Consider the following 20,285-nt stretch of genomic DNA (forward strand, 5'->3'; position numbering starts at 1 on the left):
AAATGCTCACTCAGTAACTCAACTATCTCAACTGATTCAGTTACCTCCCTACCATCGGCATTCTTTAAAATCAATCTGCCATGTACATTTTTCCTTTTACTTGCTACATATCTAAAAAACTGTTTAGGATTCTCTTTAGCCTGCATGGCCAATGTTCTTTCATAATCCTTTTTTGCTTTTCTTACCACACTCGTCACCCTTCTGGCCTGCGCTTTATACCGTTCATGTGCCTGCCGGTCACCCTTCTCCTTAAATTCCCTCCATAGTTATTTCTTTTTTTGCAACTCAAGCTTAATGGTGTTATTCATCCATTTAACCCCAACTTGATTTATTATTCGGACTCTAGGTATACAGTCAGCCATTGCTTCATGCAAGCACTTCTTAACTACCTCCCATGCACTATCAACTTCTAGTCCTTGCAGTTGTACATGCCATGGCACTGAACCAATCAAACTCCTAAGCTTGTCATACTTTCCAGCCCGATAATTCCACATGTACCCTGTCTTAATTGAAATTTCTACACCTTTAGCCACCTCCCAAGTTAAGACCCTATGATCACTCTCACCGATTGGTGGCAATGTGGTCATATTTGTTACAGCCAAATCCTCAGATGTAATTACTAGGTCAAGCACTCTCTGATCCCTAGTATTTTCCATTACATGCTGTCGCAGATAGTTATCCCTTAATAACCGCATAAAATCCAGTTCCTTCCTCCCGTGTGTCCTCTCCTCACTCCAATCAATGCGACCATAGTTGAAATCTCCCATAATAATCACCCTCCTTCCACCCATTTCTTCTATTTGCTTGTGCATACTGTCACCACCATCTTTTCCATCACCTGGTCTATAGCAGCACCCAATTGTATATTTAGTTCTGCTAGCCACAATCTCACACCAAATGGCCTCAAATGTGCTCTTTTCTCTATCCTGCAATTCAACTTCTATTCTCCTTGGCTGGAGCTCATCAGCTATCATCAACAATACTCCTCCCCCCATTTTATTCTCTCTGTCATTCCTGAACACACTATACCCATCATATTCAATCCCACTAGTTATATCATCTACAGTCAGCCATGTTTCACTAATACCTATAACCTGTGGTCTGGAAGTGCCAACCATGGCCAAAAACTCTTCCTTCTTGTTCCTAATACTCCTAGTATTAGTGTACATGAATTTAAGACCCCCATTAGCCCCAACCCTACCTTGATGCCTTATATTAACTATCCCACTCAGATTTGTTGTCCTTATTTGCTCTGGCATATTATATTCGTTCTTACATTCAACTGCCTCCATAAGGACTGTATCTCTACTCCCCCCCCCCTAACAAATCTAGTTTCCCTGAATTTGCACATCCACTACATTCAGCAACACTTTCTCAAGTCTTCTTAAACCGTAACCATTCAAATGCAAGCCATCCATCTTATACAGATCCTTTCGCCCATCATACTCACTCCATACATCCACAAATTCCACACCACTCGTCATACATAACCCACGCATAAAGTCATTCGCAATTATAGCCCTCCTTTTAAACATTTCACTGTCATACCGTGGCAAAAGACTAATCATTCTAACTCTCTCACTCTTTTCTTTTGCTACCTCAAACAATTCATTCAGGTCTTCTATCATTTCCATTTTATCTCCTTTCAAATCATTCGTACCTGCCACAACAATCATTTCTTTCACCCTTTCCTTTTGCTCTCTAATAGACGCAGTTACGTCCTTTATGGTCGCACCAGGTTGGTACGATTTTGTCAAATCCTCTACTAACACACCTCGTACTAACGAGTCTCCATACAGCACTCTATCCTTCATTTTGTTCATGTTCACATTCATACGTCTATTTTTCCTGTCATACCTTTTATTATTGGTTGGTTCATTCAGTCTACTTTTGTTCATGCACTCGAGCTGCTGTTTTGCTCTTTCTATCGCACTATTCAACAACGCGATCTCACTCAATGCATCTATCTCATCTTTTTTGTTCTCTGAGAAACCATTTATACTATCATTCACACTTTCTACATTCACACTCTCACAATTTTCATGTACAACCTTGCCGTTTCTTGTCATATCCCTATTTCCTTCATTCTGAAGGTTGACAAAAATATCACACTCACGATCCGAAATACACTTCAATTCCTCATTCTCCCTACATTTTCTACACACATTCAATCCTTTATTAACATCTAACCACACTCCGACCGCACTCCGCAAAACGTACATTTCACAGCTAGTACACTGACTCATTTCTTTTATGCTACCGTTCTTTGATAACGATGGCGAACCTTCATTACTGGCCGCCATTTTCCTTCGCACAGGTGCCATACTTATCTCTAACGTGTTTTGTCAAATTATACGTTATAACACACCAAAAATAGATGCACTAAAATACGCAAGGCAAACAAAACAAAACTACACAATATTAAGTAATTTGTATCGATAACTGAAAATAATACTTATCTTATCTGGAGCTTGCACGAACACTACACATTACGAATTCATCTAGCGGCGACTTCTCGACATAGATTATGTTATAAAACACTTTAATACACTAACCACGCTAATAAAGCTCCAATAATATACCAAAATTAAACACTTAAGTCCATTAAATTGAATCCAAAACACCAATAAATCAACAAAAAACACAAATCTCTCAGGAGCTCTCCGATAGCACGTCCGTTCACCAGCTAGCCTTGACACCAAAAAAAAAAAAAAAAATATGTCCCCTCAACTTCAAGTTTCTATCAATTATTACTCCAAAGTCCCTTCCTTTAGTACAGCTTGATCAACAGAGTATGCAGCCTCTCACCAAAGGGCTACCACATTTGTACTGTTACTAATAACCCTTCCCAACTTCACGTCATCTGCAATTAACTGAATATCCCATGCAAGCCAGTGACAGTGTCATTGATATATAGGTTAAAGAGTACAGGTTCCAGTGCTGAGCCCTATGAAACCACACTTGCGACCTTCTGCTTTCTTGATATTGTTCTTTCATACATATCTTGGATAGCTATCAGACCATCAATCCCCCAGTCCAGTTCACTAACCCAACATCTAAACCCATATGTTGTAACTTAAATCTCAGCTTATCATATAGCATCCTGACAAATTCCTTTGTCTTCTTCTTCTCTTCACGTATTAGGCCTAGTGGCCCTTTGCAAATTCCTTTGTAAAATCTCCCCCAAAAAAAGTTGGCAGTATATAACCACTCTTGTTACTTTATTAAAGAAGGCAATCAGATTACTAAACAAGAATGTTTAGTAATCTGATTGCCCCTTATCAAATCATACTGATCCTCATAAATAATATTACCCTCATCTGCCCAATGCTGCATATAATCTCTCACTGATTTCTCTAAAATCTTAATGACTACAGAAGAAATACAAACCGGTCTATAGTTTGACACTTCCATTATACCACCACTTTTATTCAATCGCATTTTACCCTCCTTTGACTCCTTGGGGATCTTTCTCATAGCCAGACTCGCATTAAAAAGTCAAGTTAACTGGAGCTATCAGGTGTTTAGCACATTCTTCAAAACACATGGCAGTATTCCATTCCCATTGCCTATTGACATCCAGAGTACTTAGTATTTGAAACACACTGTACTCATGCATTTCTAAACCTTGAAACCTCCCCATCCCTCTAGTAATAAAACCTACTTTTCCAGGATGTAACATCCCAGTCTTTTCATCAGTCACTCTCCCATTTTTGTCTAATAGCTTCATTTTTCCACAATCATTTCTCCTCCTACTGGCAACATAATGAAAGAATTCCTTTTTTGGATTTTTCCTGGATCTCAGGGTTAATCCCTTCTCATATTCAAGTGTTGCTTTCCTTACCATGCTAGTCACTTTCCTAGCCTGAGTCTTATATTGTAACAGAAGAAATTGCAGAGGAATTTTTCTACTAATTATGAAGGCCATTATGAAGATCAGACTTTCACTTTAAACAGATAGTTGAGACATCGGGGGAATATCCAAGGATCTGTACTTAAGTTTTGTAGATCTGGAAAAGACATATAACAAGGTGCCTAGAGAAAAGTTTTTCAAAATACTACAATTATGAGGTGAATGGAATACTATGCAGAGCAATACATAGTCTATATTTAAGTTGGCAGTCAGCAGTTAGAAGTTAAGGAAATACAGGAAAATAGTTTGTAAAATCAGGGGGGGGGATAAGACAGGGATGCGCATTATCTCCACTCTTATTTATCATCTATATGTATCAATTATGAAAGAAAGTGGCATTAGGCCTGATATTGGAATTGGAGATATCAAACTTAGCTCTTTGCTTTATGCAGATGATGTTGTACTCCTAAACACATCTAGTGCAAGTCTCCAGGATTCTCTAACTAAACTAAATAACAGCTGTACCAAATTTGGCATGAAAATCAGCAATAAAAAGACCAAAATTATGAAAATAGGCAGAAGCATAGAAAACTTCTGCTGCATTCTGAATGGAGATCCTATAGAACAAGTAAAATATTTCACCTATTTAGACACAGTTTTTAGTGAAGATAGCAGGTTAAATCCAGAAATAGACAACAGAATAAACAAAGCTGGTATGGTGAGTAGCCAGCTGGAATAAATTTATATGGAATAAGAGAGAAATTAGCCCAAACACAATAACTAGCAGTATGTTCAAACCAGTTTTGAGTTATGAATCTGAGAGTTGGGTTAGAAATAAAGCACTTGATCTAATACTAGAAACCATAGATATGAGGGTTCTGAGAAAAATTAGGAGAGTGAACTGATAGCATCAATGACAGAATCATATTAAAAATGAAGATATTAGAAAGGAACTTGACATTGAAGAATGTGTCAGCAGAGCTAATCTAAGGTGATATGGCCGCTTAAATAGAATAGGCGAGGAAAGGTTAGCAAAACAGGTATTTAATTACCTGTTTTGCTGTTGATGTAGGATAACTAATAACTAAGATGGCAGGAAAGAGATCCAGAAGAAGACCAAGTTCTAGGTGAATTGATTCAGTCAGAAGTGCTTTAGAAGCATGAAATGTTAAATATGACAATATTAGAGTGTTCACAAGTTATAGATTGATTTGGAAAAAAATTGTTGATAGGAGATTAATAATAATGTAAACTTAATCGTGTAATTTTGCCTAGCAACCTGAATACCCTTTGAGGATACATATGAGGAAATTGATGATGATGACTTCTTCATCAGTCACTCAACTCCCATTTTGGAATTATAGACATGTTAACACAAGAATATTTTAATATTTGCCAAATATTTCAGTCTGAAACTAACAGACTATCTTCAGTGGCTACATAGGAATAGTTTTTAACAAGGTTGAATACCAACAATTAAGCACTGAAAAGTAGAACGAGCCGCATGATGTTACATTGCTAAGCATTAAAGAGAGGAAAAATTTCATCAAAGTGATGACTAAATTATAGATATTAATTCACAATTTCATATAATAATCTTAATTTATAAATAACAATAATGTAGGAACTAAAAGTCTCAATTAAAAAAAGAAAATTATTTTAATGTGTTATCCTGATTAAACTTTCCCATATTTTTGATATGGATATAGTCATTTCGATTCAAGTTAGGGCATTGAATAGGCACTCTCTTTGAATAGGCGTTCAAATTTATAGTGACATCTGTGTAGAAGGCGAGTCTTGGATCAAAGGATGTTGTGGCTTGTCTCTATCCCGTGCAGAGTCAATCCAGACTTATCGGATTTGTGGTGTGCAGAATGTATGATTGATGCTCTTGAATTCTTTTTTTCTATAGAGCATCCTGTTTGTCCAAAGTAGGAGGACAGATTGCAGTTGCAAGAAACTTGATACACACACACACACACCAGGCAGAGACATAGTTGAGCGTTTATCTTTAGAAGAGGGGGAAATAGGTCAATATTTTGTTAATAGGTATATATAAGTGGCTGTTAAATCATATTTCTTCAGAATTCTTGAAATTGGTTCTGAAATCCCAGAAATATATGGAATTGAAATTAGACATATTGATTCTTTGTTGTTCTGGATTGGAGTGTAGGAATCGAACAGATGTTGTGTACTGTTTTCGGAGAAGCCATTTAATTTCATATGATGTTTGATAGTTGAAAGTTCTTTCTGTAATTCATGAGGAGCTGAACAATTAGTTCTAGCTCATCGGATTAAACATTTTATGATTCCTGTTTTTTGATAAGGATGAGGAGCAGATTGTTTGAGAATATAACTTCCAGTGAAAGTGGATTTTCTGTAAACTGTTGTTAGAATACCTGAAGGTGAACGGATGAGGAGGATGTCTAAGAAGGATAACTTATTGTCTTTTTCAATCTCCATGGTAAACTTAATACAAGGATGTAAGGAATTGATTCTGGCTAAAAAGGAAGGTAAGGAATCTCTGTTATGAGGCCACACTGAAAAGATGTCGTCTATATATCTCACCCAAAAGAATGGTTGAGGGAATATAGATGAAAACAGGATGTCTTCTAGATGTTCCAAATAAAAGTTGGCTAGAGCAGGTGAAAGTGGACTTCCCATGGCCGTTCCTTCTACTTGGTCGTAGAATTTGTTTTGACACAAGAAATATTCAGAGTGCATGACATAATCAAATAATTGCAGGCGTAGACTTCTGTGGCTAATTGTTTCAAAAGATATATTTCGGCGATTACACCACATTTTTTTATTGTTTACACCACATTTTTCAGTTATATAAAACACTGAAATAATAGTTCCCGACAAGTTTCATAAATCGTAGGCTTTACATCTTCAGGGGTTAAATAGTATTTAAGTTATACTATTTAACCCCTAAAGATGTAAAGCCTATGATTTACGAAACTTGTTGGGAACTATTATTTCAGTGTTTTATATAACAATAAAAAAATGTGGTGTAATCGCTGAAATATATCTTTTAAAATCAAATCATTTTATAATATCTTGTGGGAAGATGTCCAACTTTTATTTGGAACATCTAGAAGATGTCTCTTTATACCTTTTCCTTTTTCATTTGCAGTTTCTATTTGATATTGTTTGTCATCCTGTTTACACCAAATCATATTCACTTTTTCACTGAAGATTTACAACTTGCACTGCTGCTAATAAATATTTCTTCACTAGTTGGCATGCACTGATCTGATATCTTGCTCTTCCAATTCTTCCATCCATGGACCCATCTTACTAATGTCTAAGATTATTATAATCACCTGTCTAATAATTCCATATAAATTCCTTTCATCTAGATACTTCTGCATGTCTATTCATCTCTCCAAGACAAGACTGCGTGGTCATTCTCTCTCCCTCCCTCTCATTCCAACTAGGAGTAGGGATGACATCACAGTTACAATTAGATCCTCTGATGATATGACCATATCCAAAATTCTTGAAATTTCTACTACATGTTGACTAAGATATTTGTCCCTCTTGAATTATAAAAATTCCATTCCTGTACTGCTCTTACTACATGCTGTTTCCTCTTCCCAGTTTATACTGCTGTAGTAGTTAAAATCTCCCATAATGATCACTTGTTTTGCAATTGCCAAAATCAACTGCCTGACATCTCCTGCTCTTAACCCTCTGTATTCTCTGGCTTATAGCAACATTCCACTAAATATTTTTTCTTGTCTACCTTCACCTCACACCATACGCTCTCAAAACATTAATGTCTTTTTTCTCTAAATCCTCCACTCTGAAAGGATACAACTCATCACTTAACCTAAGTAATATTTCACCACCATGTTTGCCCTTTCTCTCCTACCGAAATATGCTATACCCTGCTGCTGCTACTCCTGTCAGCATATCATCTTCTGTCAACTATGTTTTGCTGATCTCAATAATTTTCAACATGCTGAAGCTATCTGTGCTACCAATTGATCTCATTTGTTTTTGATACTCCTGGTTCGTATAAGGAAACATCAATGTATTGTCAGTGTTTCTATAATTATTATTCTCTCCAGACTCTACTTGACTCTGCAATATTCCGTAGCGCAATTGGAAGAACGACGGTACATTGCGCCCTTCGATTGGAATAGGCCTAAGTTCGATTCTCGTCGCGACGGGAGGAATCTTTATCTGGTCGATTTCAATCGATGGTGAGTTAGCCGATCTCATACGGAGGTAGCAGGGTTTTTTCTCCCGGAAACTCGGGTTTTTCATCCCGCATACATACAAATCGGCCCTTCAGAACACACGCAATTTACAGACAAAAATTACTAGTTGTGGTGGTGTTGGAGGTGGGCGGTAGATGGCGTTGATTCGTAGTAGAGGTAAGGTGTAGACAGTTCAAAATGTCCTCCTGCGATGAGTCTTCGGACTCCTTGGAGGTATCAGGAATAATAATAATAATAATAATAATAATAATATACCACACATCCCCCCCCCCTTCTCTCAAGTGTGACTATTCCAGTTATTCACATAAGAAGCCACATTTTCTCCATGGCTATGCCCTTCCTCATTTAAATGCAGTCTATCTCTTGTATACAGCTCCCTTTTATCCTCAAATGCACTCCAGGTATCCACATAATCCAAGCCTCCCTTTCAACACATTCTTGTTATCATTCCATTCATTATTGATGCTCTTCTCCTCAATTCTGCATTATCATAGATGGGTAACCTACTATCTTTCCTCTCACACTATTCTGCTGTACAACCTCAAGCATTAACCATATTGCTTTGGCAAACTTTCTATTATAACAACTTGTTCCTTATGAGCTTGTTGTATTATCTAAGTTAAATATATAACTTTTATTTATATAATCAAATTTTATAATTTTTTTTTTGTTATTTTCAGTTATATCCATATCATTTGCTAGTGACAACTAATTACCGCCTACCAGTAGATGTTGATCGTTGTCATCTTGAGGTATGCTAGAAATCATTATTTGCAATAATTTAGCATTAACTATTAATCAGTTTTAATTGTACTTTAAGGATTCATTAAAAAGTTCAGCCTGATAACATTTTTATAAATTCTCTCTCTCTCTCTCTCCAGGTGTTAGATAACCAAGAATTAATTATGCCAGTAATCCTGTTCCAAAGTCCACAGGAAAATCCTGCATTTGTGGTATGCAGGATTTTTGTAAGGTAGAGGGGGTTCTGTGGTGTCTGATTTTTTAATTATTTTTATTCGTTTATTTTTTTATCACTGCTGTCTACCAGTATGCTATTACAGATTGTACAAATTGGATGCAGTGATGAATTTGATGCAAAAATATAAATTATCAGTTGGGTGTACTGGTCATTTGGCATTGAGGAATGGTTCAGACATCATCTTGGATCGTCATTCCATTCTTTTTTTTTCACATGCCATTGCACTGTAATGATATCATGTCTTACAGTTTGTAATAACTGATAAGTTTTTTTTAAGTAACTTTTCAGTCTTCCATTTTCAGAGCACTAAAATATTATACAATCACTAACACAATGAGATGCCCTACAAATTAAAGGGATCATATGCTCAAGGCTTAATAGTATATACAGCTGTTGTCATGTTCCAATTTGCTATTTCAGCAAGGTTGTATGTCAGATTTTATTGACATGCAACTAGCATTGACATTTACTGGCCTATTTAGATTACGAAAAAGCATTTGATTCAGTTAAAACATCTGCAACACTAAAGCACTTGAAACCCAGGGAACTGAGAAACCATATATTGAAACACTAAAGCATATTTACAATAATGCAACTTCTGTAATTAAATTATATAAAAACAGTGAAAAGTTCCCAATACAAAAAGGCATCTGGCAAGACTACACCATATCTCCCAAATTATTTACAGCTACACTAGAGGAAGTCTTTAGAAGCCTTGATTGAGAAACAAAATGAATAAACATAAATGGAGAAAGGCTGCATCATCTGAAATTTGCAGATGATATTGTCCTAATAGCAGATAATCTTGAAGATCTGGAAGAAAGGCTAAATCTGCTAAATGAAGCTTCCAGAGTAATTGGATTAAAAATAAATAGAGAAAAAACAAAAATAATGAGGAATAAGTACATAAACCATAGAACTGTCAAAGTTGAAAACCATGAAATAGAACAAGTTACTTCATATGTATATTTGGGTCATTTGTTATCCTTTGAGGATTGCCAGAGAAAAGGATTGAATGAAGAATTCACCTTGGATGGATGGCTTATGGGAAAATGAGAGACATATTCAGAAGTGACATCCCTATGAGTCTAAAAAGGAACGCTTTCAACCAGTGCATACTTATTGTCCTAACATGCGGAGGAGAATCATGGACTTTAACAGAAGCCCTAAACAAAAAGCTGAGAACATCACATGGAGAGAAGTATGCTAGAAATAAAATTAAGAGATAGGAAGACAAATACCTGGATAAGATCTCAAATAGGGATCATGGATATTGTAAAATACATTAAACAGGCTAAGTGGAGATGGGCTTACCATATTGACAGATGCAGTGATGGGAGATGGACTAGAAAAACAACAGAGTGGAGACCAATAGATGGAGCAAGACAAAGAGGAAGACCGAGAAGAAGGTGGAAGATGAACTGGAACAAATTGCAGGAGTGAGATGGATGGGAGAGGCAGAAAATCGACTGGTCTGGAAAATCATGGGGGTGGTGGGGACCTTCATCCAGCAGTGGACAGAACCAAAAGGTGGAAGAAGTATGTCAAATTTTATTCAAAATAAGATCATGTTCAATTACAATTTTTGGAGGAGTTGCTTCTTCAATAAAAAAATCTTTAATAATGATTAAATTTAGTATATATGTAGAGACTTAGTGTTTTTTTTTCCATTTTGTCATGCCATGTATTTCAAATATGTTTAAACGGTTCTTTCTTCTTTCCAAGATAGTCCTTTCTGTCTGTGAAATCCACACTGTTGTGAATGCTGTAAACACCAGAAAGGAAACAAAGAGAGAGAGAGAGAAGGGGAAATTAGCCTATTTCAGATGGTCCAGAATCTTAGTTGCGTAAATATAATTCTGATATGGTAAAGTTTTATTAATCTTTTAATTACTTAAAAGGTATAAGTAATTAAAAGTATAGGACAGTAGTATAGTATGCTCTGTCTTCTTTGGTTTTTGAGGGGAAGATGTGATTTCTTTTTAAGCAATTTACTTTTTTTTTTAAGGGCAGGAAGGCTTTGTTATTATTGTAGTCATTTAGTTTAAAGATATTTATTACAACTTGTTATTCATTATGAAGTCCCAGTCTTGCTAATGAAAACTACTTTAGCACGTTACTGAGTTTACTTCGGAATCAAAAGTTTTAGATTTGATAATAGCACTGGAGAATGGAAAAAAATGTGCTAACTTTCTCTTCATTTGGGGAGTATGGGCATGTGGTCTTGAGCTGGAAGACAAGCAGCTAGTTGTGGTCTCAAAAGACATAGATTCAGAAGACAGCTTGGATAGATATCTGGAAAGAGAACTTGGAGAGAAGGAGATTAACCCTTTAACTCCTACAGTCGAGTTAACTCAAGCACAGAAAAAAATGGTGACCTTGCTACGAACGAGTTAACTCAGTTGAAGTTCATTTGACTTGGGTTTCTGTCCTTGTATGACATCTAAAGAGAAAAATTTGAACTGGTGCAACTAATCATATTAAGCACCTCCATAGCGCAATTGGAAGAACAACGTACATTATGCCCTTCGATTGGAAAAGGCCTAAGTTCGATTTTCGTCATGATGGGAGGAATCTTTATATATGGACTTTTTCAATCAAAGGTGAGTTAACCGATCTCATATGGAGGTAGCAGGGTTTTTCCCTCCTAGAAACTTGGGTTTTTCATCCTGCATACAGACAAATCAGCCCTTCAGAACACACACAATTTACAGACAAAAAATTCTAGTTGTGGTGGAGGGCGGTAGATGGCGTGAATTGTGTACTTCAGATGAAGAAGATCCTAGTAATTCTACATAAATTAATGTGTGTAATTTGCTTAATCAAGTGGACGCCCTCCCTTGATTATGCAAATTTTATAAAACACTATTATTACCATTTTTGTGAGTGAACAAGTGTATATCAAGAATGTATGATGCCATCCAGACTTCTTACTTCAGTAAGAATTTTAATTGATTTTATTTATAAATTTTTTGTAAAATTAATTCAGCACATGGGACAATGTCAGTAGAATATAAAATCAGCAGTTAAAGGATTAATACTACTTGAGAGTTAAGAAATATATGAAGATAGTAATAAGGGTTTGTACACCCAAAAGTAGAAGGATAAATTGGATAAGAATGAAGTTAAGCAGAAATTGTCAGAGAAGCAGTGGTTATTGGAAGGATATTGTGAACAGTGTATTAACAAGTCCTAAATACAACCTAGAGAAGTGATGAGTGTAGTCAAGAGAGCAAACACGTTAGGCACAGTAAATAACTTTAATGAAACAGCCCAGATATTTCTTACTGAAATTAACAAAACATCATCATCAATTTGTGGAAATAACAAGCAATTCAAAGAACAAAATACAAGGTAAATACAACAATCAGAACTTCTTTAAAGAAACATTCATATTTTAAACATATTCTATGTAGAAGATGAGCCTCATTCTAAAGGATACCGCATTTAATATCAGTACTATGTTGTCCAAGACCAGACTTATGAGGTTTAAGATAATCAATGTTAGTATTGATGTTCGTTAATTCTATTTTCCGCAGAATGGCCTGTCTGTCCCAATTAAGTTAGATTACATTCATAGAGAATGTGAAACACCTGCTACAGACAGAGGCAAGAGTTTATCATTGGTAGATTAGAAATTTTGTTGATAGGATAATATGTTAGTATGAGGTGAAACTTTTTCAAGATTCTGCCTATTGGTTCAGAGATGACAGAAATATGTAGGATTGGAACTCTATGTTCTATTGAAGTATCATTTGGTGTAAGAATGTGATTCAGTTATCTGTTAAATTTGACTAGGGTTGGAGATATTTGATTCCATTAAAGTTTTGATAGTGAGAAGGTCTGGTAAGGTTGAAGAAGAAGAGGAAATGCTATTTTCTCTATTAATTTATAATTTTACAACTCTGATTTTCTTGGAAGGCGTGATGTGCAGAATTTTGATGTATATGTATGGATTGAGTTTGGTGGATGAAAGGACTTATACAAGATGGATGATGTGCATTTCAATGGATTTGGTGTTTAGTCTGGGAAAAGTGTTTTTGAATGAATTGAAATTGGATGTGCAAAATAAGGGAAACCAGAGCTTTTCGTGGGGATGCCCTTAAGTGAGTAAACAGCATATACAGTTAAGCAAGAAGACAGTTGAGTGTAAGAATGTCCAAAAAAAAAAATGCTTGAGTACTGCTGGTAACCAATCAGAATGAGAATAGTTAATATAAAGTGTAAGGATAGCAGTAGGCCTAGAGGGATATTGCACTTTATGTACACTAATGCCAGGAATATTCAGAACAAGAGGGAGGAATTTTTGACATTGGATAGTTCATCCTGGCCAAAAGTTATTGGCATTAGTGAGATGTAGAACAGAATATGATATAGTTGGTGGGATGGAATGTGAAGGGTATAGTATTTCAGGCAGAATAGAGAGAAAAGAATCAGAGGAGAAGAAGTATTATTGATGATAGCAGGTGAATTATAACCAAAGAGAATGGGGGTTCAATTACAAGCCATTGAAAATAGCACATTTAAGGCCATCTGATATGAAACAGAGGCCAGCAGTACAAAATATACAGTTGATTGATGCTATAGACCAGGGGTTCCCAACCTTTTTGTTTCCTAGAGCACATTCTAAAATACCGATAGGGCAACGGGCTCCATCTATTTTTTCAAGCAAATTTTTTGAATTCTACAACATATACAGTTGATTGATGATGGCCAGCAGTACAAAATATACAGTTGATTGATGCTATAGACCAGGGGTTCCCAACCTTTTTGTTTCCTAGAGCACATTCTAAAATACCGATAGGGCAACGGGCTCCATCTATTTTTTCAAGCAAATTTTTTGAATTCTTTTGTTAAATGAATACATACAAAGTTTACATTATAATCAAATGTTTTATTACTTAAAAGTTTAAATATATATATATATATATATGTGTGTGTAAGTTAGTGTGATCTTTGGCATTGCATTTCATTGGCCAGTGCTTCATAATTAGGAGAATATGATGATATTCCAGTTCTTAAACTGGAATGAACAACTTCGAATGCACGTCTACTTTACATTGTATGTGTTTAATACTCGTCATGTGTCATTAACGCATGCGTCATATAGCATACCATGAATTGTTGCATGATTATTTCAACCTATATGGCACACGGTTGAACAGTGGCAGGCACACACAAATTGGTCGATGGGCGCAATGGTGCCCACAGGCATAGGGGTGGGAACCCCTGCTATAGACTATATATTGATGATATATATTGATACTGCATATATTCATACTGCCCTCCACTCATTGAGCAAATAAGCTCAATGAGTGGAGGGCAAATAATTATTATTGGGGACTTCAATTATAAGACCAAAGATTGGAAGGAGGAAAAGACCCATGAGAGGAAGGAAGTACGATTTATGCAGTTACTAAGAAATAATTACTTGATGCAGCATGTGATGGAATGTAGAATGTACTAGGGGTTTGAGAGTGCTAGATCTAGTAACTGCATCAGAGAAGTTGTCTTTCACTAAGATGATCACATTGCCACCAACTGGTGAGAGTGAACATAAGATCTTCACCTGGGAGGTGGCTAAATGTGTGGAAGTTTCACCTAAGAGAAGAGTATATGTGAAATAACAGGACTGGTAAGTATGACAAACTTAGGAGATTGCTTGGAGCACTATCATGGCATGAAAAACTGCAGAGGCTGGATGTTGATACCGTATGGGAAGTGGTGAAGGAGTGTTTGAAGGAAGTAATAGCAGACTGCATACCTAGAATCAGGAGGATAAATCAAGTGGGAGTTAAATTGATGAATACTATCATTAAGCCTGAGCTACAAAAAAAAAATAATAATTATGATGGGAATTCAAAGAGAAAGGTGGCCAGCAGGCACGTGAGCAGTACAAAACACAGGCCAGAAGGTTAAACATTATAGTTAGAAAGACAAAATCACAGTAGGAGAGAAATTAGCAGCATACAGGGCCAAAGGTAATCCCAAAGAGTTCTTTTGGTATGTTACAAGTAAAAGGAAGAAAGGGAGAATTCCTCAATATGATTGAGAATGCTGAATAATACTAGCCTCTAAATATTGCTGATGTGAGGTTTTAAGCCTTTCAGAGTACCTAAGAGGTTTCTGGTACTGTTTTATGAAAACAGACTTCTCTGAATTAACAGTTACAGAATGTTCTACCACATCTGTACAAGACAATCCAAGTATGCTTTCAGTAAAAGTATCAGAGAATTTCTTTCTGAAATGCTTTAAGCATTTAGATACAACATGCTTATTGTCCTCAGAATTTATTCAGCTTAAGATATTCCTAGACAGAGTATCAAAAGAAGGAAGACCTGCTTCAGTAATAGCCTTAGTATTTTCAGTTTAACATTAAAATCTGCCTTAGTATCAAAACTTAGTATTTTCAGTCAATAAACAATAAAATTGGACCTTCTAGATGAGTCTTTGACTCCATGGGGTCTTAGGGTAATAATAATAAACGAACTTCATGGAATTCTTTATTGAAATGAAACAAACTCGGAGCAAGTTTAATAGACAACTTGTAAGCTGGTTTAAGAAAGTCAACCCCCATGCAAAGAACAGGTCCAGATGAATAATTGCAACAGTAATCATGAAGAGCCAAAAATTCTTCACCTAAAACAACATGAACAAATTACAATAAATTGCTTGGGAGACAAGCAACTCAAGCCAAAAAAAAAAAAAAAAAAAAGAATATTTCCACTGAGATTTTCTGTGTGGCAGGTAACTCCTATTTAAATATACCTTTCAAGTTTATCTCATTATCTAAACCCCAAATGCCACCCTTTAACTTATCCTTTAAAAGTGTGAAAAACTGCCAAGTAATCAAAGTGTGTGCTCCAGCATCAAAAAAATATTTTACAAGGAAGTCCTACAATTTTGGAATCTGCGAAATTTAAAGGTTCTGAATCTTCTAGATCTAGAATTGTTGAAGTCTAACAACAAGAACAAGATTGTGAAGATTTAGAGTTCTTCACTTCTCTTCTAGGCATGTTTTGCACAACATTCAAAGACTGGGAATTTTTATATGTGCTGCTTTGACATCTTGAAGATTTAGGTTTAGCAACCCTACAGAACAGATATATCTAGATATGTGACCTATTTTCCCACATCTAGACATTTGATAGCTTTATATCCACTCATTTGTGTTCATGTAGTGTTCTTTTCTCATTAACACAATTTACATTTCTCTTATCACAAAAAGTTAATGGAAGCTGCAGTTCTGAAATTGACTTCAAAATGTTATCCTGGGTCTTTGAAATGACTAACATCTTATTATCTACTCTCTTTTCTAATTCATGCTTCAACTTCTCACGTTGCTCATCAATTTGCGTTTGAGAGTTCATGCCATTAGAACTAGCATAAGAAACTAGTACCCTGGATTTAGAGGAATTTCTCTTACATGGGAAGGAAGAGCCTTCATTCATCAACTGCATTAAGAGATTTAGCTGTATTTGGACACAAACTCTGAATCAGGGATTCTTCTCTTTCAAAACAACTTTTAATATCAGTAATCCTTTGTTTATAAACTGACCTTTTTAATTCAGGCTTCGGTGCATTTCTGAACTGATGAAGAAGATACTATTCATAAACTAACTCTCGCAATTATCAGTTTTATAATCATATAACAGTTTAGTTAACTGACCATAAAATTGGAAAACAGAGTCCTTGAACATCTGACCTCCATGAAGTCAGAGACACGTTGGAGGTACAGACTATCACACATAAAGCTCATCCACTGTGCCTTAAACTGATTCAATCATATCCCCCTCCCCTCCTTCTTCTCCTCCTCCTATTCATAAAGCTTTGCAATTTACATTCTTTCAATCTGTCTTCATACTCCACATTCCAAAGAACAGTTACCACCTTTGTGAATCTTCTGTGGACCATTTTTAACTTATCCTCATCACCGACCAAATCTGTGAACAATAATCTATATGAGGCCTTATATAATGGAATCATAACCTCTTTATTTCTGCTGGTCAAGGTCCTCTGCATCATTGTCCGATTGTGACAACTTCAAAATTTGTGCAACATGGACCCTGAATTTCAGGTCCTTGTTCATTACCACACTCCCAAATCTCTCATCTCCTCTACCTCCTTCTAAGTTTCCCCACCAAGTGTATACTTTGCATCCCATCATTGCTTACTAAATTTCAAAACTTACACTTTGCAACATTGAACTGATAGTTCCACTTACCTGCCCATTCAAACAATCTATTCAAGTTGTTGTGTAAGGCCATAACATCTACTTAACTCTGTAATCCCCAATTTTTGATCATCTGCAAATAGTTGCATATCACTAGTTAAACCCATCCCAGTATCATTAATACACAAGTTGAACAACAATGTCTCCCGGACCCCTGTGGCACACCACTAGTGACTTTCCTGTCTTGGGATACTGCATCCCCCATATACAACTTTCTGATACATATCTGACAGCCAGTGACCAATCCAACTCACTGGTCTATTATCCATTCCCATCTGTTTCAATTTATTTAACAGCTTATTATATGGCAGTCTATCAGAAGCTTTTGGAAAATCTCTAAGTATGCCATTATATATGCATCTCCCTCATTTAAGACACTTGTCACCTTGTTAGAGTACAAAAGTAAGTTGGTAAAACATGATCTCCCTTTAACAAGCCTGTGGTGACAATCATAGAGAATACTGCTGTTATCAAACCATCCTTATATAAACCATTTCTGTATCCTAGTTCTCACTAATTTTCTCCATTACCTTAACCACAACTCCAGATATACAAGATCTGTGGTATGATGAAAGCATTCAAAACAGAAAATCACCCTTTGTAAACATCTCAGACAACTTGGAAATCATCACTCTAGAAGAATTAACAGAAGCATTAATCCAAAGCAAAACAGGAAAGGCCCCAGAGAAGACAACATAAAGTTGGAACTTATGAAATATGCAGGACTTGAATTCTCACTCAGGCTACTTAATTTTTATAATATGATTTGGAAAGAAGGAAAATGCCCCCAAGATTGGACAAAAGCAATAGTTATCCCCATCTACAAAAAAGGACACAAATCTGATTGTAATAATTATTGTGGCATCAGCTTACTTAGTACCTGTTAAAAGTGTACGCAAAAATCTTACTTTTTTAAACTTAAACATATAGTAGATCCAAAATTAATAGAAGAACAAAATGGATTCAGAAAAGGCAGGTCTTGCATAGACTCTGCATTTACGTTAAAATTACTAATTGAAAAACACAGAGAAATGAACATAGAAACACACGTAGCTTTTATAGCTTACACCAAAGCATTTGATAAAATTATCAGAGAAAAACTATGGGAAATCCTGGAAGAATATGAAATACCAAACCAACTCTTTAGAGCCTTATTTAATATATATCGAGATAATAAAATATCTGTTAAGTACAATAATTTAACATCAAGCTGGAAACCAATAAATAGATGAGTACGTCAGGGTTGCCCTCTCTCACCTGTTTTATTTAATATATACATAGATAAAATCATAAAAGAATGGAAGATAACTAATGAAAGAGGATTCAAGATAAACAGTAACAACAGATTAGCTACTCTACTCTTTGCTGATGACCAAATAATCCTTGGAAGCAATGAAGATGAACTACAAAAATCATTATACAGTCTAAATAACCTGATAAAAACATATGGTGTGGAAATATCAACAGATAAAACAGAAGTCATGGCCTTCAAAGGTGCTAACCCAATAAGAAGCAAAATAGTAATAAACAACAAAATAATAGAGCAAGTAAATACATTCAAATATTTAGGATGCACAATGTCATATGAAAATGAAGCAGATATAGAACCGAAACTATCAAACTTTTAAAAAGTAACAGGCATTATAAATAAAATTTTTAAACCCAATTATGTACAAAAACACACCCGAATGAGAATCTACAATACAGTAAACCTACCTTACTTTATGGCAGTGAGATATGGACAGTAAAAAAAAAAACAGATGAAAGAAGACTTGAATCAGCCGAAATGATATTTCTGCACAGAACTGAAGGAGTCACAATAATGGACAAAATTAAAAGTAATAACGAAATCAGAAATAAACTTGGAATTACAAACTCCCTAAATGAAACAGTTTGCTACAGAGAAAAATGGAAAGAATACGTACTGAGAATGAGTAGAAGCAGAATACCTAAACAAATTCTAAATTACCAACCAAAAGATATCCAGTGCAGAGGAAGACCCTTAAAAAGATGGAATTTTAGTCTGGAACAGGCCACTTGGCTGATGATTCTTCTTCCTTTCCAGGCTCCTATAAGCCTGGAAAGGAAGAAGAATAAGATCCTGGTGAGGATGAAACATTCTTATAAATTGTTCACTGAGTACTTCTTCCTTCTATTTGCAGCATATCTGAAAAACTCTAGGATTTTTCTTGGCCTGATTAACTAATTTCTGCTCATACTGTAGTTTTACAGTTCTTATCAAATGGGTTACCTTCCTGGCCTGCTCTTTATACTCCTCATGCAATTGATTGCTACCATTATTCATCTTGTGCTGCCCCCACAAGAGATCCTCTTCTTCCAAATTTCATACCTTAATCCCTTTATTCATCAATTCAACACCTACTTTAATCAGTCTTCTGACCTTTAGAATGCATATATACAGTGACGTTTCTTAAATATCTTTTGGTCAGTTTTTCCACACAGCATTTATCTCCTTCACTCTTAATGTTTCATTCCATATTGTAGCTCCAAACTGTCTCCTAAGCTTTTCATAATCACCAGCCTTGTACTTCCATATATATATATATCCTTTCCTCAAAGAAATCTTGATATGGCTAGCCACAATCCATATGATCACTCTCACCAACTAGAAGGAAGTATGAAATCCCCCACTCACAATCCACATCCTCTGATGAAATAATCAGATCTAAAACTTTCGATCCTCATATTCCCTCCTTTACAATACCACCTAAGATAGTTGTTTCTCAAGAAATTCATTTTCCTTATTCCTAAATTCATTCCAATCTATGCTGCCATAATTATAATCACCCTTCCCTTGTTCACTAACTGAAGTTGCTTATACCTTTCTTCATCACCACCCTCTATATTCCCTGACCTATAGCAGCATCCAATTAAATATCTGTTCCTATCAACCTCTATCTTACACTATACTTACTCAAAACCACTGCCACTATTTATATCTCACATCTCCACTTTGTGTGGGCATAATTT

At 35.7% G+C, this 20,285-nt stretch overlaps 1 protein-coding gene across 1 annotated transcript in view; it reads left to right on the forward strand.

Moving 5' to 3' along the window:
* LOC150107279 (actin-binding LIM protein 2-like) overlaps nucleotides 1-20,285 on the forward strand; it is a 508,439-nt gene that overhangs the window by 485,917 nt on the left and 2,237 nt on the right. Inside the window, exon 21 of the mRNA XM_090391129.1 lies at nucleotides 8,763-8,834. Coding sequence (XP_090247255.1) covers nucleotides 8,763-8,834 — 72 coding nt within the window. The remainder of the gene's footprint in view (nucleotides 1-8,762; nucleotides 8,835-20,285) is intronic.

The sequence above is a fragment of the Typopeltis vanoorti genome, chromosome 4 (genome assembly GCF_054136105.1).
Source record: "Typopeltis vanoorti isolate ZY-2024b chromosome 4, IOZ_Tvanoo_1.0, whole genome shotgun sequence".
Lineage (NCBI taxonomy): Eukaryota > Metazoa > Arthropoda > Arachnida > Uropygi > Thelyphonidae > Typopeltis > Typopeltis vanoorti.